The following is a 26343-nucleotide window of genomic DNA, read 5'->3' as shown; positions in this document are numbered from 1 at the left end:
CAGATGATCTGTACCGGAGAACAAATTGGTCTTTGTAGGATGATGGGATTGTTTGCACATGTTGCTGAGACAAGGAAATATAATGAAATGAATTTTTATGGAGCGACTATCTCCTGGCTGAATGCGATGTCTCTGTGTGTATCAAATTGCCCACCCCTTTTGCTGCAGAATTCGATCTACACGACATACGATCTAGTTAATTCATGGTTTCGTTGCTGAACTTCAGAGACCTTCTTGGCGAGTTCCAAGTTTGTGCATCGCAGAGCTGCCATGGCCTGAGTAGCACGATCAAGTTGGCCTTCTAAGAGTTCCTCTCTCTTTTCAAGAATCTTAACTCGATCATCCAGAAAAGATAGTCTCGCGTGGAGACTGACCTCATATCCTTGGCGATCCTGGATATGGTCGCCGTCGTCGTTGCTGTCAGCTGCATTACCATACATGGCCGAGTCATCATGCTCTGGCAGGTCGAAACCGTTTTCAGCGAGGACTTCGATGAAGGGCTTATACGGCATCTTGGCTTGGAGGCGAATGACGTTGTAAAGCTGATCGGCGAGGCGGACGGCAAAGGACCAGGGGTCGGTGCCTTGATCGTGAGTCATGGGCATGTTGCTGAGGGGCTCGATGGCGGTGCGATTGATGCGAGGCCAGCTTTCGTGGCTGGCGCGGTCACAGAGTGGTTCCTTGTCCGTGAGATCTGCAAAGAATGTATTGAGTATGAATTTTGTATGTGGAGGTTGCCAACAGGAAGGGGGGTATAACGTACTTTGAAGAGCGTACTCTTCTCGAAGAGCGCGCATGAATGACTTTGTGCTCCAGTGAGTTGTTCGATCGCTGCTAAGAACATTCTTGAGAATATCCACTACTTGTTTGGTGAATAGCTCTGGAGATTGCTGAGAGTTGGTGATGTGATGACAGAGGAGGTCCTCCAGGTCCTCGAGATCGCTTATAAAGTCTCGCGGCCCTCTTGGGTTGGCGGCCATGATGAATCAAGATGCAAGATAAGATTGAATGATGTGGACGATGAAAGTGGATGAGATTGAATAGTAGCTTGTGTGTTGATATCTAGAGCGTGAAATTAATGGAAGAGCATGATTTGAGGCATCGAGGCTCGAATTCAGTCGAGAGGTTAAGATGGGAGAAGAGGAGTAGCAGCTGATGCGCTGTAGGTGGTCTAAGGCTGAACAGATGGCTCATTCACTTCATTGTGAATTAGGCGTGGTCTCAGGTGCCTCATTGTCATTTCACTTCTTCATCATCTTTTCTTTCTACTCTATGACGGGCGGCGCTGAAGCTTGCTAATTGTCGCTGTGTGACGGTGTCACCGCTTGTGTAACGTTCAACCAGTTTTATTTTATTGACACAAAAACGTATAATCAATTGGTGGGATACCATTAGAGACGAATTTTATTGAAAGCAAATACTAGATAACACAGACAAAAATGAAGAATTTTCTGTGTCGCAAAGGAGGTTTGCTTTTCTTTGAAGATAAATTCAGTTCTAGTTTATTGTAAATGGGGAAAAGAATATCATTAGCTTGAGACTAGCTGATCTAGAAAATCGAATGCTACCCAACTATCTTGGATTTAGTAAGCTAGGCGAAAATCCAGATGCTTCTATCTCGATATCCATTCTTTCTGTCACTTCTCCCCGGGTCTCACGAGGGTCAGCTGCAGCCATGGCAAGCGGACATTGTCCGGCACTCGATGAGAAGCGCCCGCGGCTAAAGCTGGTGCGGAACAGATTATTAGCCTAGAAGTAGTACTACTAGCACTGGCTGGTGGATGACGATAAGGCGATGCGCTGCGTTGCTCGTACGTAAACGAACTAATCAGGTAATATTTATTTCTCCGAAGCCGCCGCCTTTTCACTTCTTGCTTCAGCATCTCCACGCCCACTTTGGCAAAACAACGTGCAAACCGCCATCTGCAGGGCGCCATCCCCCGCCAGTGCTTTCCAGGTCTCAGGATTGATGAATTTGTTTATGGTTATAAGTTACGATTGCAATGAGCTCAAAGGGCTCGGCTGAAGCATCAAAAGGTACAACCAAAGAAGCGCTGTTCGCACCGTACTGCCTATTTTTTCTGTTTCCGTTTACAGTCACTAATAAATTCCGTTATTTTCTGTATAGGCTGCCGCACCTGTATGCGGCGACGCATTCGATGTGACCTCGGTCGTCCGGCTTGTTCAAAATGCATCAAGAAGGGTTTCAACTGTCCAGGATATGGGAGGCATTTGAGATGGGCTGATGGCGTGGCCGTCCGCGGCAAGCTGAAAGGCCAGAGGCTGCCTGTGGCGGGCTCGGTGCCTATGGAGTTGCCGGCACCAACAAACGAAGATTCGGTTTCCGTTGCGACTTCACAGGCCCTCCAAGCGATAGAACCGGCGGCTCTTAGTATTAATAAGGCGATAGAGACCGCCTCTGCGACACCGAGTCTCTTGAATTTCACACTCTGGGCGTCTTCGCCGGATATAATCGAATACTATGACAAGAATCTGGCGGGACGAATGGTTTGGATCGATTCGGAAGAGAATGACTATCGACGACGGATGCTGCCCATGGCGGCCAACGCTCCGGGTCTTCGGTTCGCCATTGCCGCGTTTTCTTTGTATCATGGCTATCACGGGCCCACGAATTTCCCGACTGAGTTGGGTCGATATCACGAAGAGGCGCGAGACGCATGCTTAGAGGTTTTGCAAAGACAGGTCCGAGAAATGAACAGTCGGCTCATCAGCGGGGCGGAGCTGAACACCCGTGCGGATGTTGCCAACGCAGAGTGGATGCTGGCCTGTATCCTCGTCATTGCCAACTATGAGATGGCCAAGAATCATTCAGAGGCCGCCGAAGGCCATCGACTTGCTGCAAGGAGGATTGTCAATGTCTTTGGGCAGAACGAAGCATGTAACAAGGGCCTGTTTGCGTTTCTAAGGAATCAGCTCGCCATCCATGAAGTTCTAGGTTCAGCAACGTCGTTCGACTTGATAGATGTGGCGGAGACGGTTCTTCCTACGCCAAACTCTGGAAGCCATGTTTTGTTCTCCGAATACCTTTCGTTTCTGCATCAGATCACTTTGGCATCACGGCGGTCCATGGCCGTTAATGAAGCCATCGACGTGTCACAGTGGCCCGAAAGCTTTACCGCGATTGAAATCCAGTCTCGTTTTGAGCAGGCAAGAGGCCAGACTCTGATGATTGCGGGCAAGCTACAAATGAGTCCACCGATTGTCCGCCGCGACTTTATCAGATTAGTGGACTTATACCACCATGCAGCGGTTGTCTATGCATACAGATGTCTGGGATATGCAACACCGGGTAACTTCGATTGGCTGGCTTCAGTTATGAAGCTGTTTGATCAGTTTGACCAGATTGAGAACATCTCCATCTGCGTCCAAAACTTACCGTGGCCGATTTTCATCGCAGGCACAGAATGTCATGGCGATGCAGAAAGGCAACACAAAGTTGCTACAATTCTTGATACTGTCATCAACATGACGGGCTTCAACCAGTATGAAACTATCCGGAGCTTTCTTACAGAATTTTGGAACGGCCCGGAGCCCAACTGGCTCCCGGTTGCACAGCAGCTGCAAGCGAATGGACTTCGAATTCTGGTCGTATGAAACGTTAAAACGTACTCGAATTGCATACCTATATTATCTGCGGATAGTTTCTGCGTCTAAGACGTTAAATATCTCCTCCATTGGATCTTTATACTTGTATAGACCCAAGGCTGGCGGACATAGCCCGTATCCCAGCAGACGCAACAGCTGTGGTGAGAATTCTTTGGCTTTAGCTACCTCTGGGGGCAATTCCAAATATTGATTCTCTTCTTGTCTCAGGGTACCTTTGCACATAAATACGCCAATCGTCTCACGGGCATCGTCTCTGGGCAATCGAATACCTATTAGTGTCGCGGTCACAATGCAAGGCTGGATGGGGGAGAATACTTGGTGACGTTTGCGCCTCCTGCATGATATACGTTGCCAACGAATATAGCAGCATCTCCGACTTCTAGTTCTGCTGAGATGGTTTCCTCATCAAGAGGGCATCTGTCCGGCCCCCATAAGTGGCTCCTTGGAATGATGACAGTTGCGCCATTTTCCTTTGTCGTCTTGGATAATGCCTAGAGATGGCAGACTATTGTCAGCGGAATATTCGTTCTAGCGGTATAGAAGATGAAGTACGGAATCGTACCGTGACGCAACCCAACATCACCGGCATATCGCAGTTTCGAGTGTGGTAATCCGAGTCATCTCTGTGGAGAGGCTGCTGCTTGCCGCCAGGCTCAACACGGAAACCTACTATGCTTGCAACTTGTGGCTTCGCTGCCACGCTCTTTTGCTCTTGGCCCTCCCAGTAGGTATATCTGCTGGTCAACATCCTTTCTGCGACAGACTGAAAGAGGGGGTTCACCACCAGCTTGGCGCTGGCCGGTGAATTTGCAAGAATGCCAGAAGCACGCTTTGTGGTTCTAGGGAAGAAGCCAGCAGGATCTGGTTTATCAGAGTCAAATATAGGTCTCAGATCTTTCTTGATCTGCGCACAGAGAGATTGGGGAACGAGGTTTTTGACGATGACAGCGCCGTCTCTCTCGATGAGAGACTCTAAGAGTTCGGCGGTTGTTGCTGGGTCGTTTGCATAGACAGTGGAAATTTCCTTTCCGGCGTCGGGGGGGAATTCCTCTGTAGCGTAATGCTGAGGATAGGTCATTTTGAAAAGAGGGTTTACGAGCATATGAGTTTTACGAGCAGATTATGAAGGATATCTTGGATAGAAGGTAATAGACCAATACAACATGAAGTGGTTTCGCGAGCGTAGCTCATCGCCCCTTATATGTCCATTCAGCAGCAACCATATCATCAAGAGCCAACAGCTTATTCTTCGATCTTGAAGCCGTCTTTGGGAAATAGCAAGAGAAAAAGAGGACTGCAACGCCGACAACGGCATCATCTGCGAGCCGCTTTGCCAATCCAAGCAACTATATCGAGAATGACATGTCACTGCAAGGGTCTCTCTCTATGTTTTAACCGAAACTGACCACACCTTGAGAGAAACTTTAAAAGAGAGAAGGCATTCATGATTCCTCGATCCCCTCCCCCTCCTCGTGAGAAGCAGTATTGCTGGGAGGGCGCATCGGCGAGCTTCTCCGGTTAGTTGCCTGATGGGGTTAGAATGGGCGATGTGAGGAGACTCCGCTAGATGGGGGTGGAGAAGGTTGGGGCGGTGACAATCAGGGAGATGGGGTGGAAGAGAGATCTTTGGCCGATGCTTTACTATTTCCATTTGGAGAAGAGACTAACCCTGAAGTTTCATGCTCCAAGATAAAGAGTACTGCTTTTGGTTGAAGCTTTTAGAAGGCATCTGAAGAGACGTGGAGTATGCGGGAGAGATGCTGTTTGTGACAAGTGTCAGATTGTTATAAGAACCATTTATTTGGCTATCTTCTTTCTCATCTAGAGATATGTGAGCGTGCTAGTGATCTAGCTAAATACATAATTTAGATCACAGGTGCATCCTGTGTCAAAATATGAAGTAATGTTATTGTTATTATTTACTAATCATCTTCACCGGCTCAACAGCAACATCTTCAAATTAAGCTTTTTTATATATTTGCTACCATCTTCATCTCTCGCTTGCTATCTGCAGATGATACATGTACATTTCCACTTTAGCTGGTGCCATTCGGCGTGGCTTTCCGCTTGACCTCAATGGCCGCATCAAGTGCGTCCTTGAGCGTATCAACCAAATCCTCGACGTCCTCCAAACCAGCAGAGATCCGTATGCTCTCCTCGAGGGCATTGTACCCTCTAAACTCCTCCTTTTCTTCGGGTTTCTTGCCAAACATCATCATGTTATACGCCAGCATGATGGTGACGTGGCCGCCCAGGTGCGGGCTGGAGTAGAATCCGCAACGGTCGTAAAAGGCTCTGGCAGTTGCTACGCTCTCAAACTCGACGTTCAAGAGACAGCCGTAACCGGGGTTGGGCAGTTCGACCGTGCTGCGTCGCAAGAAGCGGTCGTAGTTGGATTTGTCGGCCAGCAGGCTGGGATACTGGACTCGGACAACGGGGGAGTCGTCGCGGCCAATTGTGTTATGCAGAAAAGTCGCCATGGCCTCTGCGTTGCGGTTAAGGCGGCGTGTACGCTGGAGGAAGTCGTGCGAGTTGGCGAGAAGCATCTCCGCGTCGCCGGCAAAGAGCTCGTTGTTGTGAGTCTCTGCAAATCGGGAAGACAGCTCGCTGTAGTGGGGAGACAGCGGGTTGAGGACGACGGAGCCGCCGAGGACGTCGGCCCTGCCGTTGAAGCTCTTGGTGAGGGAAGTGAGGACAATGTCCGAGTGTGCCAGCACGTCGACGTTTGCGAAGCCAGCAATGGTGTCGTCCACAATCAACACGAAGCCGTGCTTTTCGGACAACTTCTTGAGGCGAGGCAAGTCTGTGCTTTCCAGGGTCGGGTTGCCTGGGAACTCGACAATGACGAAGCTCACCTTTCGGCCCTCCTTGGTTTCTCCTTCGAGCCAAGTTTCCATATCGTCAAGGCCCTTCTTGTCGACTTTGCCGAAATGCTTGAATCCGTTGGGGCTCTCCTCGAGCAAATGGTGCTGGGTATTGTGGAAGACGATGCCGAGGATGATGTTGGTTCCAGGGCGGTACTGCTGGATGAGATTCGTGGTATGGTAGATGCCAGCCATGCCGCTGGGGTAGAGATAGACGTCGTCGGGTTTGCTCTTCACCAGCTCTGGGTTAATAGAGGCGCGGTGGATGAACTTGTTGACGCGTTCACGGAGCAATTGGTGAGCTGGGCCAGCGGGCGTGAAAGTTGGCTTGGGAGCGTTCCTGTAATCGTCAAATGGGACTTCGACCAGTGTGTCAATGTTGCTCAGCAGATGCTCAGCAATACGGATGGAGAGTCCGAGGCCGGGATTGCCCCAGCTAAGCATGAGGGCTTTGGTGTGCTGGGGTTCAAAGATGACGGCGTAGACACGATGGCCGGCCACGTCGACGCATTTGAAGGTGAGGTTTGATGGATCAATGGCAGCTTCATTCCGGTGAGAGTTTTTGACATGGCCGGCAGTATACGGGAACATGATGGGGTTGAGGTATACCATGCAGCCTTTGCCCTCATAGCCCAGTTTCTTTGCTACTTCTTGGCCGAGCTATATATGCGTACTTGGTCAGTTATTGACACTTTTGGACAGTTTGATTCGTTCTATCCAACTCACCTTGCCAGCAAACTGAGTCGGGCCAAAGCGCGGATAGATGTTGACCACCCTCGCCATGGGAGACATGTCTCCGTCGCGAAAGTTGCGAAGCAAATCCCATCCCGGCAGGTTGGAGATGATGCTATACGGCGTCTGAGGGGGTGGCGCATTGCCAAAGTCGGACTGTGGTTTTAGGACGACCATTGTGTGTGAGTGAGTGTATAACAAGATGAACGCTCTGTAAGATGCAAAGATGGCAAAGATGAGATTGAGTTTAGGATAAGAGTAAGAAAGAGACGTGGTCTTTATAAAGTATCAGAGCAAGCTTGTTGAATCAGCACAGCCCAAAAACGGATCGAGTCGGGCTTGTAAGATGCCCATGTGGGCTGTTTAGCTCTATCCCTGTTAGTCCACCACCACATTAGCGGCTCACGTACGACGTAGGATCTCTAGCTTTCTACTACTGCTGGTCTCTCAGGGTGATTAGTCGCATTGAGAAAGACAGAAGAAGGCATATGTCAATTTGGAGGGGAGAGTTGGATGCGTTGACCAGCAGGCTGTTGTTACCAAGATGGGCATATGCCTACACAGTCCGGATTGGGATAATGCTGCCAGGTAGGTAGTATTTATTCGCTCTGCCACGCAACCAGCGAAGAGACGTCAAATTCTCCACAGATGCCCTGCACTCCAGTTCCTTCAAATTTGAAGAGCATGCGATATCTGAGAGCAGCAGAGAAAGCTATTGGCGGGGTTGCGTAAGATGCGTGGCAAAGCCATGGTGAGACCGTATATAGCGCCGCCTTTTCTAACTCGCTTTGACGAATGCTGCGTATAAGCTAAATCCAAACCCCCCCCATTTACTTGTATGTCTAAGGGTAGAAAAAAACAGCTAGCGACATATAGCGTGGGAAACAGCGCCAGATATGGAAATAACTGTGGCGAAAACATGTCCACAGTTTCATATCCAGAAGCCACATGGACAAGATGCGTTTGTTTCTCTTCTCCATGGGCAACCGACTTCCGGGACTGGGGGCCGATTGGCTGGTTGGCGATCCACCATTGGGGAGAGCTTCTCAATTTGCAAACTCTTTCCTCTTCTGGCCAATGACGAGATGACAAATTGTACTTGCTCTTAATTGTTGGTGGGCAGTCGCTTTAGAAAGGTACTACATATCTCAAGAGTGTATTTACATATATATATTCTCTAAGAGTTTAAGAGAAACTATGATATTACATCTACAGGCATCAATGGATTGCGCTTTTGCTGCTAAATTTGAGATATAAATCTAATAGTTGTAGGTATGTATATGCGCAGTCCGCGTCTAAGTCTACCTATACACGCCTTTGTTGAGCCAAGCCGCCAATAACATATCGCTACTTGTGCATATGAGTATAATTGCCGGTAACGAATGCTAACCGCTGTTTCTTCTTACTGGCTCCCCTTTTTTTCTGTTATATTTAGTCGGACAGAGTACTAGTATGCATTCAGTGCGTTGCGTTGCCGGCTTCCATCTGTGCCCTTGTATATTGTCTAGTACGTACTGTCTCATGAGACGAGAGAGCATCAATTACATACAACACAGCCGCACTCCCACCTACTTCCAACAAAACCATCAATTAACTTCCCTATTCATTTTTTCACATGCCATCTAAGACTTCGCTTTACAGATGCAGTCAACCGCCTTACATCACAGCCCACAGTCCAGGCTCCATTCCATCCTTGGCATCGCAGCTGAACACACAGGCAGACTTGCAAGCCCCCAAAATCAGCCCATCTCTGCCTGCAGTCCAGCCTCACTTTAAATATGATTGAATAGCTCTCCAACTAAAAGACCTCTTTGTGCTGCAAATGCCTATCGACGACACCCTCTCGCCTTGGGCATATCCTCCCCGCATGGCTCATGATTGGCCCCCGGTCTGTCCAACTCCACACCCCGCGTGCCAGCGCCGAGAGTCGGAGGGCCGGCGCCAAAAGGCAGACTCGACATCGTTGCAATAAACCGCCGTATGACACTTTTCAACTCAATGAGAAGGAATTGTCGGCAAATGCGTCACGCGGCGTATTTTTGGAGGAATTAATGGAATGATTCTTGTTAGGTTTCGTTAAAACCATCATGAAAACATATATACAGCTCCCCTTCTCTCCAAACGTCAACTTGATATCAATGCATTGCAAGCTGTAGCCGCAGAAGCTCATTCATCACTTACACCGCAGTAACAATTTACAACACCATGTCTGACATTGTAGTAATCGGGTAATTTCACTCTCCCATCATCCTCCTCAACATAACCAGCATCATCGACTAACATACCATATCAAAAGAGCCGGCGTCATCGGCCTCAGCGCCGCCCTTCGCCTGCAACAAGCCGGCCACAGCGTCACCATCATCGCCAAGGACTTCCCCACGCCCTACGAATCCGCCAACAAGCGCGCCCTCATCAACTACAGCTCGCAATGGGCCGGCGCTCACAACCGCTGGGTCCTGCCCACCAATCCTGCCGAGCAACGCGAGCACGGCTTCTCCCTTACGACGTATCGTCACATGGAGGCCACCATGGCCAAGTTTGCCGAAGCCGGCATCACTTTTATGAAGGGCATCGAGTACTTTGATGTTGCGCCCCCCGTGCATGGCGACTTGAACGAGGAAAAGGCCCTTGAGCTTGGTCTTGAGGAGTTCAAGCGGTTGGGCAAGCAGGACTTTCCCGATGACAAGGTGACTTATGGCTATGAGTACAAGACGTGGTGTCTTAATCCCATGATCTACTGCTCTTTTCTGCTCCGCCAGTTCCATATCCTGGGAGGCAAAATCATGTCGACGGAACTCCGTGACGTCAACGAAGCGTTTCTTGTCAAGTCTTTGCCGGGCGTCCAAGTTGTCGTCAACTGTTCTGGCATAGGATTCAACGACGCGGCCATGTTTCCTACACGAGGTGAGTCATTCGAAATGAGCCCTTTGATATACTTTTGTATACACATTCACTTTGCTCCCTCTTCTTTCTGGCCCCATATATTATATATCGACATCTTTGACTTACTCATTCTCACATCTAGGCCAAACATGCCTCGTCTCCAACCCCTCCGCCATCACCTACACCCGCCAATACGCAGACGGCACCTGGAGCTTCTGCATCCCCCGAAACTTCCACGGCGGCACCATCATCGGCGGCACCAAAGAGCCCGACAACTGGGACCCGGAACCCAGTGCCGAGACTCGCGCCCGCCTGCTCTCCAACGCCGCCGCCAACTATCCCGCCCTCGTGGCAGACGGGCCATTGCAGCCACTGGGCGACATTGTTGGCCGGAGACCGACTCGCCGTGGGGGCATCAGGCTGGAGAGGGAGGATATTCCGGCTGGTGAAATCAAGGGCTTGCAGGACGATGCTGCGAGGTCGATTGTTCATGCGTACGGCCTTGGTGGAAGGGGATACGAGCTTTCGTGGGGAGTGGCAGAGGAAGTTCTGGAGCTTGTCAAGCAGCGAGTTTCTAGTCGTCTATAAGTGTGCCATTGCGTCCATTCAGAACGCAGCCCAGGCACTTTTTGTATCCAAATCTTCGTAATCATACAAGCCTTGGTCTCCTCCTCCCGTATGTCTATCTATTTGTACAAGCACCCTCTCATCAACTGATGTCTCAAAGTGATGCAAAAGCCATTTTGCCTGCGCCCAATATTAAACGCCAACGATTTTAAAGAAAGAAAAGCAATAATCATCAGCCCAACCTTTATTTAGAGCCGGCCGCTTGTCTCGCAGGTGGTATCTTCTCCCCTCTCTTCTCCATCTCCTTCTGCCTCGACAGCCTCACCTCCTCTGGAAGCCCCCACCACTCTCGCATAAACTCCTCTTGAGCAGCCGCCATCTTGGCTTTCCTCTCGCGCTGCTTCTGTCGCTCCATTCGCAGCGCGAACCAGTCCTCTCGGGCTTTGTCTTGTTCGTCTTGAGTGGCGTGCTGCACCATGCAGGCATTCATGGCGTGGTTTTCCGCTTTGCAGGCGAATGAAACGCTAAATGTTCGGCCGAGGGCGCAGTCGGCGAATGCTATTTGAGAGCATTATTAGCTACAGCCTTGCATCATGGTTGCAATAGAGAAAATGCGGGAGCAATTGGTCGAGGAGAGAGGGAAAAAATTGAGGGGGGATCATGCCACTTTCACGACAAGCTTAAAAACCATGCAGAATCAAGAAAACAGAATATACCATTCAAATGCCAACATACCTTTAATTTCATCAGCGCACAGTTTCCGCACTCTAGCGTAGTAGATATCTCGAACTTGCGACTCCTGCGAAGCGGACAAGGGCAGCGGATTCCGAGACGGGACACCGAGCCGCGGTTGAGGGAGATTGGGATTTTGCGTCGCCATCGTGGCCATTGAGGTGCGCAATGTTCAGCAGCGTTGAAATGTGTCGGCTTTGATAGTTAAAACACCTAGGCGGCGCCTTGATTGCCTGATTTTCGGGAATTTGATGTCGATGGAAGCTGGTTTGATACTGGAGCTGGATCGGACCCTCTGAATAATCGTCAGATGGGGTTGGAGCTGGGCCGATAATGCGGCAGAATCTTCACCGCCTACCTAGTCCAACCTCACCAAAATCCTTTAGTAGCATCAATGTGGAGACTAAAGTGCTCTTCCGCCTTACCTTAAGCTTGAAACTACCTACTTTATATTGAAGAAAAAAAAAGGTATAGATAATACTATATAAAGCTATATTTAGAAACCTATTGGGCTATACTACACCCATTCGGCTGGTAAAGGATTGGTCCACGCCCCTACTTCGTTCCACAAATCCTTGATTTTATCAAGCCGGTCCAACAGATCCTTATTCTGTTCTGACGCCCCCGTCGTGGTCCCCCCCATATCTGTATCGCCGTCGTCGTCGATATTGAGCGCCTTTTCGATAGCCTTAATGCCGTCCTTGATGTTATCTGTTTGGTGCAAAGGTTGTGTTAGTATACCACGGACCTGGTCTCGACAATGGTGGCCGTCCCAAGGGCAGTGAGCCGGGGGCACTTACCGGTGAACCTGTCGATGACTGTATTCGTGTGGCTGTAGATGAACCTGCGCCACTTGTCCCCGAGGTCTAGCTTCTTGTACTGGCACTTATTCCATGACGTGTCTTTCTATGTATCTGGTCAGCCTAGGTACTTCACAACTGATGGATGGGCCACCAAAGAAGCAACGTACAACAGCGGCAAGTGCGTTTTCTGATTTGTCACTTTATGCGAATGTCAGCTTGGAGTTTGATGCGTGGACACGGTTATATATATGGCGTCGACTCACAGCCAGTCCCCTACTCTTGTTGCCTGTGCCTTGAAGATGGCTTCTGTAGCCTTGGTCTATCGGTGATTTTCCGTCAATCTCACTGTGCAATACTAAGAAGAAGAGCACGATGGAAACCTCTGCATGAAGCTGCAGCTGTATAGGATACTCACATATTTCAGTGTCCAGATGGTGAACCGGACCTTGTTCATGGCCGCGGCCCAGTTCTTTGCCTTGATACATTTTGAATAATCTTGGATATATTCCTGGTACGTAAAAGACCAAGCCCTAAACGAAAGAGGATCACGGTCAGCAATGGTCTTGTATTGATTCGACAGCACTAAGCAGAATATAAGATCCACGTACGCTTGTTTCGCGCTATTGATTATTGAGTCTAGTAGCTGGAACTCGTCGAAGGAGTTCTCGCTGTTGGGAATAGCCTGCCCCATGATACTCATGGGCGTAAACTGTACATCCGCGCTGGTGTACCAGGGGACGGGGATAGCCTTGCTGCCCCACCAGAATCTGAGGTGCTCGCAGTTAGTCCACGTCTGTCTGTCACGTACATAATTCCAGGACTTATTCGGGAACGCCTTCTTAAAATCGTCGGATGCGCAGTTGTCGTAGGTCACGGCCGGGTCGTTGCTGCCGAGGCTCTGAAGGAACCTTTGGAGCTGTGAGATGAAAAGGGGACGGGTTATGTTAGCCGGAGAACAGTGTGTCGGGCCATACTAGCTGGCAAAACGGATGAGATCTTACAATTTGCCATTCCTAAATTGGGGGAGTGAATTGTGGTTAGCAAGTGTTTATGGCACTAGCTCAACTATTTTCTGACTTACAAGAATATGTTCCGTGCCATATTTGGATGTGTCGACATCTCCTGGGGCTGGGTTGCTTTGCTGGTTGAACCCTGAGAAACGTGTCAGTCAATACCTATTTGAGACGGTTCCGTTAGGTATTCCTCTGGGTAGCTTACCCATGTTGTCGCAGTCTGGCCGGTCATCGGGCGCCCACGTGGTCCAAGATCCAAACACGGGATGCTCCTTAGCACCATCGGCGACCAAGGCTTTGGAGTCCGGGAAAGAGATTCCATTCACACCGATGCTGAAAACCCCTTTGCAGATGCCGAACTGGCCCTTTTTCCCACGCTTCTGGATCAGGCCCCGTTCCATGACGCCTTCCAACGTCCTCTTGGCGGATGTGCTCGGGTCGGGGCAATCAAGGGGCTCGCTGCCGTCGTCACCATACAAGCTCGTGTCACACTCGCCCAGCGGCGTGTTCGTGTCCGTGGCGCATCGGAGGCATGAGCCGCCAGGGTCTGGGAATAGCGGGTTCTGGTCGTCCACGTCGGCGCGTCGAACCAGCATCGCGTCGATCACGGTGGCATTGAAGATGGCGTTGGAGATGGCCTTGTCGCTGTAGTCGGAGGTGAGCTGCGACAGTTCCCTTCTGTCCTTGGACTCGGACCAGCTGTAGCACGTCTTTGAGATGATCTCGACCTGGGTGTCGAAGAGCTTGTTGTTGACGTTGCCCCCGGCCCAGTTAGGCAGCGGCGATAACATCTTGAGAGTCACGCTGCTCGCCCAGTTCATCCAGTACCAAATGCCGGAGCACTTATCGCTTCCCGAGGACGCGCCTGCTCCGATGCCCAGATTCATCGAGTTGGAGTACGTTGCGCGGATGTCAGTATTTACGAGGTCGCTGGAGAGGAAATGCACCTGGATCTTGAAAGCGGCGCTCTGGTCGAGCTTGACTACGACGTGGCCCTCGGCCGCCACGTTAGCCTCGACGCCGGCACTCGCTTTTGTCGCCTCCTTGATGTTGTATATGCTGAAATACTTGGGATCCGGCTCTACCCCGAGGGATGTTGGGTACATGAAGACCTGCGGTTCGTCGGTCGCGATGAGCACTTCGCCGACTAGGCTGCCGGAGAGCGTCGCTAGCGACTGCAACTGGGCCGTGATATCCAAAAAGGGGCCAACGGTAGCAATTCTTGATGCAGTCAGTAATGACCATCTGAGGGTGCAGGGAGGTTGATGATGGGACAAACCCTTTAATGTTGAAACTGCCGCCCCAAGGGGCAAAGTTCTCGACTGTATACAGGTCAATTCTAGCTCAAAAGTAAATGTATACTGTGGGACTTGAAACACGCACGCAAGGGTATTTCGCCCGAAGATATGGTGAAAGCGGCCTGTCCAGTGATGGAGACCTTTGTGAAGGCGTTGGCGTTGTCCAAGACGAAGTAGGCGTAGGCATCATCGAGGTTGAAGTTGGTCAGGGTACCGACAAGTGACAACCCGAAGCCTAGGTTGGCCTCGAAACTGCCCTCGACCTTGGCTTCAATACTGGCATCGACGTTGGGAGGACAGGATCGACGGGCATTGTACAGCATCTGGGAAAAGGGGTAGTACCTGTATATACCGTATCTGGTGCTGCCCTCGTATGGTTGGTTTAGTTGTTGATTGGCGAGCTTGTTGAACAGGTTCTTCCACCAACTGTCGTCGCCGTATCCTCGCTTGCCCACTCTGTCCTCATGGACCGTGTTGTTCATGAAGCCATGCTGTTCAAACCAGTCCAGGTGGAATTGGCGCCAATCTTGCGGCGACCGCTTCCTGACCTTGCCCTGGGGGCTCGACTGGACGATCTCTGCAAGGTTGATACGCAATTAGTGCTCCATGTCTTTTTGCCAGTAAAATGCACCAGGATTAATAGACTTACCGTGCCAGTAATTCTGTTGGTCGGAAGAGTCAACGCGGAAGTAGATGTCGCCGCAGCCGTCAGCACGAGTCTTCAGGCCCCGCTTCTGTCTCTCTTTCTTCTCCCTAACCTTACCAAAGTCATAGTCATACCTGATCTCATAGACCTTGGGATTATTTACAAGACGTCTGGTAAGGTGGGCGGGTGCTGTTGCGTTCTCCAGTCGAGAAAACGACACGACCCTGACATAAACATCAGGACCACAATCGGGCGGAAGGCGCAGGACCGTGTTCTCAGCGCCGCCAAGAAGAATGTCTTGGCAGTTGTTGTCTGGAGACTCCTCTGTGCACACAGCGCGCAGAGACTGTACGCTAAAGTCATCAGGATGGGTGTCAGGACAGTCAAAAACGTCAAGATGTGAGCCATCACGCTTGTCCAGGGATTGCACATCATCTGGGCACCCCACCATGATGACCCAAGCTGTAGGGAGGAAGACAACGGTCAGCGAATATCCCTCTCCTCGTTTAGGTCTATATAGGTCTATAGACAAAGCTTACCAAAGGGCGAAGTGTTGGGATTATTGGTATCACCCGAATAGAGTGGCTGAGGGAGAACAGCCTTATTCTGGTAGAATGCCTCGGAGAAATTGGGGACATCATCGGCAGTGAACTCATCTGACTCTGGGAAAAGGCGATCTAGTTCAACGGTTAAGATGCCCGACCCATACCTATTATCCACTGTTAGTCAAGAAAGGCTTGGTATGGCAGCAGACCGGTCGGGTTCGTACCCCTCTCCTGGGTCGCAGCAGAGCGAATGAGTGGTGCTGAAGAAGCAAAAGTCGGCCTTGTCGTCCATTCTGCTGGTGTAGACCTCAACTTTTCCCTATCACGTTTGTGTTAAGTGAATCTGTGACCCAATAGAGGGGGTTCCGGGACCACTCACTACAGGGCATTGTGAGTTCGCACAGGTCCCAAGGATCCCTTTGCCGTACCACTTGCAGTTGCTGTACTTGACGTCCGCAGAACAGCACACAGGGATGTCAACTAACACGCCTGAGATTGCGCCCACCTTCTGTGGCAGGTCACTGGTGCACTTCCCGCTCCAAGAACTTATCTGCTTGCACTGGGGAGCAGTAGGGGCCGAGTCTGAAGGGCAGCAATAGGCACGCTTTCCAAGTAGGCATATATTGCCGTTCTGATCGCCCTCGTCGTCGAGGGCCATGGTGATCTGCATGAAACAAATGAGCTACGCCCGAGGACCTTGGCTGGCGAGCTTGGACTTTTGAATTTACCTCACCAACGTCACATTGACTAAAACAGCCATCACTCCAATGGCAAGTAGCCGGGTCCGGAGCGCCCCATGGCGGACAGCCTGCAGTGCATGGGTTAGACAATCAATACTTATATAGCGGAGCGCAGATTGACTGACAGAACCGTCGTTGTGGCTGATAGAAGCCGAACCAGCGCTCTATCCCTCTGCAAGAGTTTCCGTCGCCGTCCTGGTCAATCCAGGTCTAGTGGACGGACATCCTATGTCAGCCAAAGACGTCTCGGTAGTTTTGAGTGTAAACTTGGCGCCCACTCACCATTTGCTTCGTCCCGTCCGGACAGACATCTCCGCAGTTGGTGTACATGCACGAGCTCAATTCGAACTGATCCGAATCCACGGTAGGGCTCAGATCAACCCCTGGATCGATATCCTTGCCGAGTAACGACTCCAAGGCCGTGTAGCGCTCATCATCCTGGTCAATTGCCCAGATCATGAGACCGCCTAGGCCGCGCGCGTTGGCAAATTCTACTTTTTGCTGGTATGTTGTCTTATCATCGTACGAGACCCCTAGAAGCAGTTTGTTAGTCCTAGATCGCGGGCGAGCGCGACAGTTGCCCGCACTCACAGCTCAAGCCCTGGTCATAAATCAGCATCTTGACGGCGGCAGTCTCGTCATAGCGGACCAAGGCCGAGTCCTTGTTGTCCGCAATTATGTCGTTGATCTCCTTGTACGAAAGAATGCCCTGCGTCTTGGTGCATGGCCCAGCAGCGCCGCCGCTCGACAGGAGGTCACCCGTCTTAAAGGCGCAGCCGATGATGTTACAGATTGGATCTGCGACGGTGTAAGAGCGACCATAGAAGCCAATTCCGAGGTTAATGAGGACCGGGTCAATGCCGGCGCGCCAGAACAGTTGCAGAGCCAGCTCGACCTCGGTCAGGTTGGTGTGCGCGTACATTTTATTGCCGATCTCATTGTTCTGGTCCCACGTGCCGTGCAAGTCGTAAGACATGAGGTTGATGAAGTTGGAGTATTGGACTAGTCCGGGCAGGTCGAACCAGCGGAGATACCAGTACGAGCTGGGTGCCGTGAAAGAGATACCCCAGGTGCCGTGACCGGAGCTGTCGAACTCTTCACGAATAGCCTGAAGCATCAAAGGAAAGTTTCTAACGTCAGCTGAATGACCTCCTCGGTCAGGTGCGCCGGGATACTCCCTAAGGTGTGTGGATTAGCATTTCGCTACAGCGTGCATGGAGTGGTAATACATGTACGTACCAGTCTATGTCGACACCGTCGAAGCCGTACTGGGACATGAATCGCACGAGACGATTTGCAAACTCGGAACGCAAGTCGGCACTCCCAGCAATATTGCCAAAGATTGGCTGAGTGTCGGCTTTTGTTCTCGATGGTCAGCAGCTCCGAGGGCATCACGGGATATAGGGCTAATCATGTACTGACTTCCATCATCAAAAAAGTCCCAGCCGCCAATTGACAGCCAGACCTGCAACTTTGGGTTCCGAAACTTGACATTGGTGACTTCATGGAATATTTCCCATGGATCGTCCAACGAGGCGTCATTGGCCATTGGCACAATGTTGAGCTGAGGAAGACGGGAGATGTTTAGAGATTAACAAGATGGGCAAAGCAGCACTAGGCAAACAGTTGAACTTACATCGGTGTCGATGTAGGCAAAGGCAAAGTTGAGAATATCCAACTGGTCAACCGGAATCTGAGCTGGCGTCATGACACCGCAGCTGTCGAGGTGAGCTCGCCATGATTCATAGTAACCAACGACACGGTCACGAGCGTCTCCGCCGCCCCCTGGGTCTTTCGGGGTGCCGCAGTTGGACTGACACCTATTGTCGCAGAAATCCTGTCCAGCCGTGCCTGTCAGTGAGTGTTGTCGAGCTGCGCTTCGAGAGCGCAAGACTGGTTCCTACTCACAGGGGTTGTTCCGCAGAAGCCAAACTCGCTGCAGCAGACGTTCAAGGGGCAGGTAGCCGCGCCGCTGGCCGAGTCTTTGCCGCACTCAGCTGTAGCATCGCAATTGGACGTACAACCATCACCGCAATACACGTCACCGTAACCGCACCACCCGCTCGCACCACAGCAAGCGCCGTTGAGGCACGCCCTGTCCTTGGTGCAGCTATGGTCGTCGGAAGTGCCAAGCTGCCTCCTGAAGATGCCGGGGGCTAAAGTGATATTGGTGTAGTCTGAAAGGGCCTCTGATGCCGGTACAAACTCTGCGAGAGCAAAGAAAGACAGGTTGAGGAGGGTAAGAAAGAAAGCGAGAGTCGATAGCATCATGGGCCTGCACAGGAGGCTCCTATGAAGGCTCCTATGAGAGCTCCAATGAGAGAATTTGCCCATTATAGGTGCTTTGGAGAGCAAATGAAATCGAGAGCTTCAAGGCCACTGAAGAAGTAGCTGAAGTAGGTGAGAGGATGCGTGCGAAGTTCTCTTATCCAGGGAGTCCAGGCTTGCTGGGCGTATAACGCTGTACTCACATCTTCCGGCTGAGCCCATCGCGACCCCTCCCTGGATCCTACAGCAGGAAACCTCTTTACCAGATTTGCGGTATTATCGGCCATCTTGTGGCCCCCTAATGACTGAAAGCGAGCATCACGCATCACCCAGCGGCCGTGTAATGCAGATACTGGCCTGTTGCAACATCAAAGTGCGGAGCCTTTTCGGCGTGTGTATCTATACTAGGCAGGTTTTTGTTCAAGGTACTGCTGCATAGGGTATTGCCGCGAGAAGCCTGACAGTAGAGGGTATTTGTTTACAACAAAAGATTCGAGTTCTAGATGCTGAATACGATGAGTGTTGTGAGCCATCAAGAGGACTGCGGTGTGCCCGTGTAACGCTGCGTTGGTAGCTGTTGAAGGATTTTGCTCCTTCTGGAATGGAACAGGGCCGTCGGGAAAGGCATGATCCGGTTCCAATACGGGAATATCGGGGATATCCGTATAAGACAAACATTGAATGCTTTTCTGCTTGCATACGAAAATATACCTATCTTTGACGGCTCTTTGGGGATGCTTGTTGCAAATGCCCCGATTGGTGCCTACAGTAATATTCAATGTTGGCTACTGTGGATAGAATACTAGATTCCCGTCCACTGGAAGGATCGGCCCGGCAGCCTGTTCTCGCTAGCGTGTTCCTTCGTCTCCACCCCCCGCCGAGATTGACGATCGCCTTGCAGGGGCTTGGCTTTTAGATTACAACATTGAACTTGAGCCTAATAGCCTATTGGAAGGATATGGAATCCATATCGCACAGTGTGGCGTGGCACCCGTGGCCATGATATCGACAGTAGGTGCTGTTGGTCCGTGAATATTGGCATGAATATCTTTATATGAATATCTGTATATCACTATTTGTTTATTCGTACCCATATGGGCCTTCGTACATGGATACTCGTATATGGATATTCCCGGCTGCAACCACATCCGGGCAATGCGACAACATGAAAGGACCAACCAATCCATCTCCCGAGGCGTCATCGTTGTCAAGCTGCTCTTCACATCTCCGACTCCATGTCCGAGGAGGCCTCGCCCAGCTACTTCATCCGGTGCCCTGACACTGCGACTCCTCCGGGCTGGCTGGAAGCGAGCAAGAACAAACATTGAACAATCATGTCGCCGTCTTGGACGCCCTTCCTCTTGGCCGTGTCGTCTGGCACAGCGTCGATATGCGCAGCCAAGGCAGTGCCCAACAGCAATGCTCTCGCAAGCGATGGCTCCTCTGTCCAGCTCTTCTCGGCCTCGCAGGTCGCATCGCTGTCCAGCGGCTGCGCCAGCGCCATGACCAGCCCTCTGTCCTGCTCCGGCCTCTTGATCAGCCCGCTCGCGCTGTATACCCTCAACACCCTGACGGAGGCAAACCTCACAACTCTTTGTATCCCCGAATGCACAAAGTCCATCGCCAGCTACCGCGAGAATGTCTTGGGCGCTTGCGCCAACGACGTCAGCTCCAGCACGCCCTCCAACGGCTCTGTGGCCATCCCTGGAACGGGGCTCTACGATGACATCTACAACATCCAGGGGGGCTCTGTAAGACCAGTACACTTGGCCGACTATTTCCTGCTCAACTACAAGATCAATTGCCTGCAAGACGAGTGTGTTTTCATCATGTATCCCCGTCAGCGTGAATAGGCCAATGGCTAAATCAGCTTATACACAGTTCGGATCCAGCTCAGTGGTGTTATCTGAAGGCTGGGGAGGAGAATTTCTTCTCCACCAATTCAAGCTGCGACACCTGTAGCCTGGGTGCAATCAGAGCGAGAGTTGAGGGCTTTGACGAGTATGCGCCCGAGCAAGCCAGTGCGTGGTCATCGCACATTACAACTGCGTGCAAGACCACGGCGGCGCCACTCTCTACGCCCAAGTACTCTGTCATCCTTGCGGACAACAAGTGAGTAAATATTTGTTAAATCAAGCAGCAGCACGCGCGAGCTGACGCCAGCGTGATGTGACCAGCACCATCGTCTCGGGCTACAACCCGAGGCCCACGTCCTGCTCGGGAATCAGCGTGCCCGTGGCCACAAACGCCAACTGCGATGACTTCGCCAAGAGCCATGGCATTGGCACAGAGCAGCTCCTGGCCATCAATCATCTACAGTCGGGCTGCGTCAATTTCCCGGGCAACAAGACGTCGCTGTGCATCCAAGGTTCGTGCCAGACTTACAAGGTGGCGGCCAATGATACGTGCGAGAGCATCGCCGCCCAGTTCGGCCTCTGGCCGCTGCAAGTGCGCCTGTGGAATCCGATGCTCGACCCCCAGTGCCGAGATCTGGCTCGCATGGTCGGCCGAATCCTCTGCATCAGCAACCCATCCGGCTACACGACGCCCTCCGTATCGCTGCCGCCCGCCACCACCGTGAGCACGGCCGTGGTTTCGCCGCCCTCCGGGTCGTCGCAGGCCTTTTCCGATCTTCCGACTGTCACTACCACTTGGACCATGCCCCCGCTGCCGACGAGCAATGCCACCAAGTACCCGCTTGCTAATGGCTCGATTGCCGGTTGCTTCAAGATGTGGGACAATCCCTACTATGGCATGTTGTGCGATGCCGCCGCGGGTGTGCACGGTGCCGATGTGGATTCCTGGGTCGAGTGGAATCCGAGCGTGTTGAATGGCGGAAACTACTCAATGTGGGACTGCGTGCTACAGCAGAATACGTCGTATTGCAGCCTCTTGTACGATCCAGCGAGTAAGTATAGGAGCAGGCGATGTTTTAATGATCAGGCAAAGGATTCCATATGGTGGCTAACTGGAATTATAGACTCGACGGTGACCGGCTGGACAGATCCCGCCTACGACTTCGTTCCGCCCCCTGAGGGTTCTACTCCGGGAGCCACGACTCGATGTCTTGTGTGGTACACAACAGTGGATGGTGAGATAGTTTTGAGGCATGGCCCACCACGAGAAGAAGCATTGCTGACCTTGGCATCCACCCTGCCTCAGGCGATACCTGTTCTTCGGTTGTCTCTGATTGGGGCATCACAATCGCTCAATTCTATGCCTGGAATCCCCAGATAGGTACTCATCAGTCGAGCATGATCAGCATGATCCCCCGTTTCATCATTTGTTGCTAACATCAGCTGTACCTATAGGACCACAATGCCGGAGCATGTGGTCTCAAGCAGCCGTATGTGACAGAGCAAAACTCCTTCCCCTGTGGTCATTGGGCCCCTTGATCTTCCAAGTTCTAACACTTGACACAGTATTGCGTCCTAAGCCCCAGCAACGACACCCTGACGTCGGTGCCTCCGCCGTCGGCAACATCGACCAGCAAAACGACGACAACGACAACAACCAGGGTAACGCCGCCAGGGCCCACGCAACCTGGAATCGCAAAGAATTGCAACAAGTATGCCCTCGCCAAGTCGGGCCAGACTTGTGACTTGTTCGCCGCGGCGAACGGCATCACAACTGCGAATCTCTGTAAGAAGAGTCCCAAAGTGCTTGTTATATTCACAGCTAACAAATGAATGCAACAGATGCTTGGAACACTGTATTGAGCGGGACTTGTGCGCAGTAAGTCAAGTCACTCACCTTTCGGCCGTACTTGTGAGATGACTAACCATCGGATGCAGCTTCACGCCAGGGGCGGCCTATTGCATTGGGGTTTCTGGATGACATTCTGGTCCAGTCTTCCCATTACATGCTTGTAGCCTTGTCACAAAATCATGTAGTTTTGTTAAGGGCGGGAGGTAGAAAGAAGCCATGTGACTTCTTCCGCCACTACCTACCCACTATAGGTGATATATAGATAAGGTAGATTCTTACGCATTATGAGAGCCAGCAAATACTTCAATTTGCCGTTTTACATTCCAAATGTTAATGCTAGTGAATCGCCCTATGATTTTACTAGCTGCTCATATCTATCAACGTCCCAATAAGTTTTATGAGACAATCATAGCCTTTTGCCATTAGTCGCTCCACATGACCCAAAAAACCTCTTATGCCAGCCATCTCATTGCGGTCTCTATCAATGAAACTGCAGCTTCTTTTTTCCAATTATGGCTAGCTTCATTATCACTATATTCACATAACGCGGCGTGAGTAACACATCATAGTTGTATTAGTTGTTGGTACTTTGCGGAGTCAGAACAGTAGCATTGATTCCTGGTCCTACCCATTCTGTTGACACGTGAACCTGTCGTCCAAAAGTACCCCCACATATACAGTGAAAGCGTTCGTCCAACACGCATTCCCATGCGTAGGTTGCCACATCTCGACTGATAAAGATTCATGTGCAATAGCCTCTTTGTGAAGCTGTGGGGTTCATGGGTCTCAGCGGGGTAAACTACCTACCTAGGCAAGTACAGGTATTTGGGAATAAAAGCCTGCGACCACCCTGCAGTATCCCTGTAGAAAAAGATGTTTTCAATAGCTTATGAAAATGAATATTTGCTTATAAATCAATAATGGATGAGTATAACATAAACTAAATGATATAACATATACCAGTTTTGAAAGAATATAAGGCATTGGGGAAAGTATATGATAACAGAGTCCGTGTGCCGTGTGCCGTGTGCCAGATAGGACAGTGTATAGTCATCGCAGCTATATTAAGCTACATAAACACTCCACTTATGCTTAAACTATGTGGTTTGCGGCGATTGCCCGATGAGGAAACCACATAAACAACCGGCATAGTGGGATAGTGGGAACTACCTTAGGTAGCCAATCCTGCGAATCCTAGATACTTACCCAGAAGCTATCGGCAATAGCACGGCTTGATTGCGGTATGTCGTTGATTGATCCTTTGCACTGTGCAATAGTATGCGGTTGTTCCTTTGTTTCAGCGAGGACCTTCGCCCAAACTATACACGAAAGCCGAAATAGTTGGTAGGCTACACATGCAATGGATATGGATTATTGAATATGACTCGTACGAGACATTTTCTAAACCAACACGCTCTTACGTTACACTCGCCGAAGCCGGCCGGCCATACGGGCCATTGCTCACATACTCACTCTCAGCGGCCAGATATTCCTATTAAAGGGCTCTGAAGGGATCGTCAACGTTCTTGACTATTCCTGCAGTACAGCCCATTCTGCTTCCCATCAAGAATAGTAGCGAAACATGATGCTCAGCCGTAGCTCCTTGCCCCTCCTTGCCCTCCTCGTGGCCTGTGGCCTTGCCTCCCCACTTGTGGAACGGGACTGTGCCTTTTCAGCCTATGCAGATGACGGAGATACCTGCGCCTCTCTGGCAGCTGCTTGGGGCATCACCGAAGCCCAGTTCAAGAGCTACAACCCCAATGTCAAGGACTGTTCCGCCCTCAAGTCCGGCTCGTTATACTGCGTTGAGTGGACGGGCCCTCTGCCGGGCCAGTCCTCAACAACAACGCGGGTGAGCTCGACGACCACCTCAAAGGCGGCGAGCACCACGTCCAATAACGTTCCATTTCCAACCCAGCCTGGGGCGACGTCCAAGTGTAAGTTGCTTCTGAGCATATCATCCGTCATGAGGGTGGTTTATGTACATAGTCATCGCCATTTTAGCTAACTTGCTTGTCCTTGTAGGCACAAAGTGGGTGCAGCAGACGGGGAACCAATATTGTGCCGACATAGCCGCTGCCAACGGCGTATCTCTTTCTGACTTTCTCGCGTGGAATAATATCAAAGTGAGTATTGCAACTGATGAAATATCTTTTTTTGAATCGCCTCATCTTAACACACCTAACAGGCCGACTGTTCCAACTTGATTGGCGGTGACTACGAGTGTGTCGCCGTCAGCGGTGGTGCCTCCACCACCACAAGCTCTAGCAAGTTCCCGTCGCCGACTCAGCCTGGGGCGACTTCGAATTGTAAGTATTTGCCTCTTAATCATGGTGCTTGATGGCACACAGAATCTAATACATTGCAGGCACAAAGTGGGTTCAGCAATCGGGCGACAACTACTGCGCCGACATTGCGGCTGCCAACGGAGTGGCTCTTTCAGACTTTCTCGCGTGGAATAACATCAAAGTGAGTGATTGTACACTGCATGGTTGAATTCCCCTATTATTTCAATTGCCTCGTCTTAACACGCCGCCTAACAGGCCGACTGCTCCAACCTCATTGCCGGTGACTACGAGTGCGTGGCAGTACGCGGCACCACCACCACGTCCAAGAAGCCGACGTCGACGACCAGCAGCCTCCCAGGCTATGGGACGGAGCCCGGGACCATCTCTACCTGCAAGAAATTCCACTTGATCACGTCGAGCGACTCTTGCGTCACCATCGAGAAGCAATACGGCATAACCGATGCGCAGTTCCGCAAGTGGAACACCGAGATTACTGACACGTGCAACAATTTATGGCTGAATTATGATGTGTGCGTCGGCGCCTGATGACGGGATGGCTTGAGTCCTAGCTTCATAGCTTCAATTATTATTATTTCTATATACCGCGAGATAAGGATGAATTACACATGTATACTTGTTTCATCTTGATGTGAACGTAATGCTGCTGCAACTCATCTACTAAATCTTGGTGAACGCTCTACAAGTAGTTCTAATGCGGAATTCTTATTCCTTAAAGAATCCGCTAACATCAATACCTATTTGCAGCATCACTTGAATACTTGAAAAGGAGGGGGGCTTCTGCAATTTGAGCTGCAGCCTGCGATGTACATGTACCTGTATGCAATATGGCGGGGCATCTGCACCTTGAGATCTATAGTACTAGTAGCGTATTCAAGTTCCAACAAGTATAAAGACGCCCCGCGCCCACTCACCATTAACCTTAATATTGAGATGTCCCGCGCAACCTTGTTCGCAACTTTGCTCTGCCTCCAGCCCACAGCAGCGCGCAATGGCCCGGAACAATTGGCCCCTGCCGCCAGAGATGACAAAACGCATCGTCGAGCTGGCCTGCTGGCACGAGCCCGAAGGCAGACTCAAAGACCAGCCCCGCCGGCGCTACAACACCCGCCTGGGCATTTGCGCTAACCTCCCCGGCATCGCCGCATATGCCGGCGTCTGCAGCGACTGGCGGGACCTGGTGGAGCGCCTGACGTTCCGCGACCTGCGCCTGGACCGGGCCCGCCTGGCCGACGTCGCCCGCATCGTGTGCCCGCGGCGCCAGGCGTACGTCCGCACGGTGGACCTGGACGTGGAGCTGGAGCCGTACGGCCGCGACTTGTACCGCACCTTTGAGACGGCCGAGGAGAATGCGCGCAACAGCGCCATCTTCAGCGAGACGGTGCGGCTGTTCTTCGACGCCTTCAGCCGGTGGGCGCCTCTCGATAGAAGCAGCGGAAGCAATGGGGCGGGCATATCGCTCCGCATCAAGGCCTTCTCGCCCAGCGACATAGGCCACAACCGCGAGCGAGACTCTGACGTCCCAAGCAGCTACATCCAGCATAACCGATACATGCAGTCTACTAGTATCCTCCAGCTGCTCCCGGCCGCCACCGAGCTGCCAGTCGTCGA

The 26343-nt window shown here is 51.3% G+C and overlaps 9 protein-coding genes across 9 annotated transcripts; 4 read left to right on the top strand and 5 right to left on the bottom strand.

The window, feature by feature from the left end:
- Positions 1–176: 176 nt before the first annotated feature.
- Positions 177–980, bottom strand: TGAM01_v202859 (hypothetical protein; the record flags this gene model as incomplete). The annotated part of the gene is made up of 2 exons (XM_018802315.1): positions 177–694; positions 764–980. The coding sequence occupies 2 exons, from the start codon at positions 978–980 to the stop codon at positions 177–179; spliced, it is 735 nt and encodes a 244-aa protein (XP_018664671.1).
- A 1023-nt stretch (positions 981–2003) lies between these two features.
- TGAM01_v202856 (hypothetical protein) lies at positions 2004–3615 on the top strand (the record flags this gene model as incomplete). The annotated part of the gene is made up of 2 exons (XM_018802314.1): positions 2004–2037; positions 2129–3615. The coding sequence occupies 2 exons, from the start codon at positions 2004–2006 to the stop codon at positions 3613–3615; spliced, it is 1521 nt and encodes a 506-aa protein (XP_018664670.1).
- Positions 3616–3911: 296 nt separating this feature from the next.
- On the bottom strand, positions 3912–4705 carry TGAM01_v202857 (hypothetical protein; the record flags this gene model as incomplete). The annotated part of the gene is made up of 2 exons (XM_018802313.2): positions 3912–4118; positions 4190–4705. 2 exons carry the CDS (start codon positions 4703–4705, stop codon positions 3912–3914), a joined length of 723 nt encoding a protein of 240 aa, XP_018664669.2.
- A 958-nt stretch (positions 4706–5663) lies between these two features.
- On the bottom strand, positions 5664–7400 carry TGAM01_v202855 (hypothetical protein; the record flags this gene model as incomplete). The annotated part of the gene is made up of 2 exons (XM_018802312.1): positions 5664–7151; positions 7218–7400. 2 exons carry the CDS (start codon positions 7398–7400, stop codon positions 5664–5666), a joined length of 1671 nt encoding a protein of 556 aa, XP_018664668.1.
- Positions 7401–9428: 2028 nt separating this feature from the next.
- Positions 9429–10694, top strand: TGAM01_v202854 (D-amino-acid oxidase; the record flags this gene model as incomplete). The annotated part of the gene is made up of 3 exons (XM_018802311.1): positions 9429–9451; positions 9520–10127; positions 10249–10694. The coding sequence occupies 3 exons, from the start codon at positions 9429–9431 to the stop codon at positions 10692–10694; spliced, it is 1077 nt and encodes a 358-aa protein (XP_018664667.1).
- A 223-nt stretch (positions 10695–10917) lies between these two features.
- Positions 10918–11553, bottom strand: TGAM01_v202853 (hypothetical protein; the record flags this gene model as incomplete). Its single annotated transcript, XM_018802310.1, has 2 exons — positions 10918–11231; positions 11409–11553. The coding sequence occupies 2 exons, from the start codon at positions 11551–11553 to the stop codon at positions 10918–10920; spliced, it is 459 nt and encodes a 152-aa protein (XP_018664666.1).
- Positions 11554–11922: 369 nt separating this feature from the next.
- Positions 11923–18718, bottom strand: TGAM01_v202852 (glycosyl hydrolase family 18; the record flags this gene model as incomplete). The annotated part of the gene is made up of 23 exons (XM_024549077.1): positions 11923–12116; positions 12206–12311; positions 12376–12406; positions 12472–12527; positions 12624–12738; positions 12817–13124; positions 13210–13221; positions 13290–13360; positions 13427–14442; positions 14501–14543; positions 14605–15096; positions 15169–15627; positions 15705–15874; positions 15935–16029; positions 16090–16374; positions 16439–16518; positions 16576–16660; positions 16733–16983; positions 17042–17628; positions 17690–17807; positions 17873–18014; positions 18087–18287; positions 18359–18718. The coding sequence occupies 23 exons, from the start codon at positions 18716–18718 to the stop codon at positions 11923–11925; spliced, it is 5277 nt and encodes a 1758-aa protein (XP_024406192.1).
- A 1334-nt stretch (positions 18719–20052) lies between these two features.
- TGAM01_v202851 (LysM domain-containing protein) lies at positions 20053–22319 on the top strand (the record flags this gene model as incomplete). The annotated part of the gene is made up of 5 exons (XM_024549076.1): positions 20053–20534; positions 20600–20830; positions 20896–21626; positions 21699–21809; positions 22141–22319. The coding sequence occupies 5 exons, from the start codon at positions 20053–20055 to the stop codon at positions 22317–22319; spliced, it is 1734 nt and encodes a 577-aa protein (XP_024406191.1).
- Positions 22320–24008: 1689 nt separating this feature from the next.
- Positions 24009–25260, top strand: TGAM01_v202850 (LysM domain-containing protein; the record flags this gene model as incomplete). The annotated part of the gene is made up of 5 exons (XM_018802307.2): positions 24009–24363; positions 24452–24552; positions 24615–24735; positions 24795–24895; positions 24970–25260. 5 exons carry the CDS (start codon positions 24009–24011, stop codon positions 25258–25260), a joined length of 969 nt encoding a protein of 322 aa, XP_018664663.2.
- Positions 25261–26343: the final 1083 nt, after the last annotated feature.

The sequence above is a fragment of the Trichoderma gamsii genome (genome assembly GCF_001481775.2).
Source record: "Trichoderma gamsii strain T6085 chromosome Unknown Scaffold_7.2, whole genome shotgun sequence".
Lineage (NCBI taxonomy): Eukaryota > Fungi > Ascomycota > Sordariomycetes > Hypocreales > Hypocreaceae > Trichoderma > Trichoderma gamsii.
Note: the sequence above shows the minus strand (reverse complement) of the source record. Positions and strands in the feature narration are given on the sequence as shown.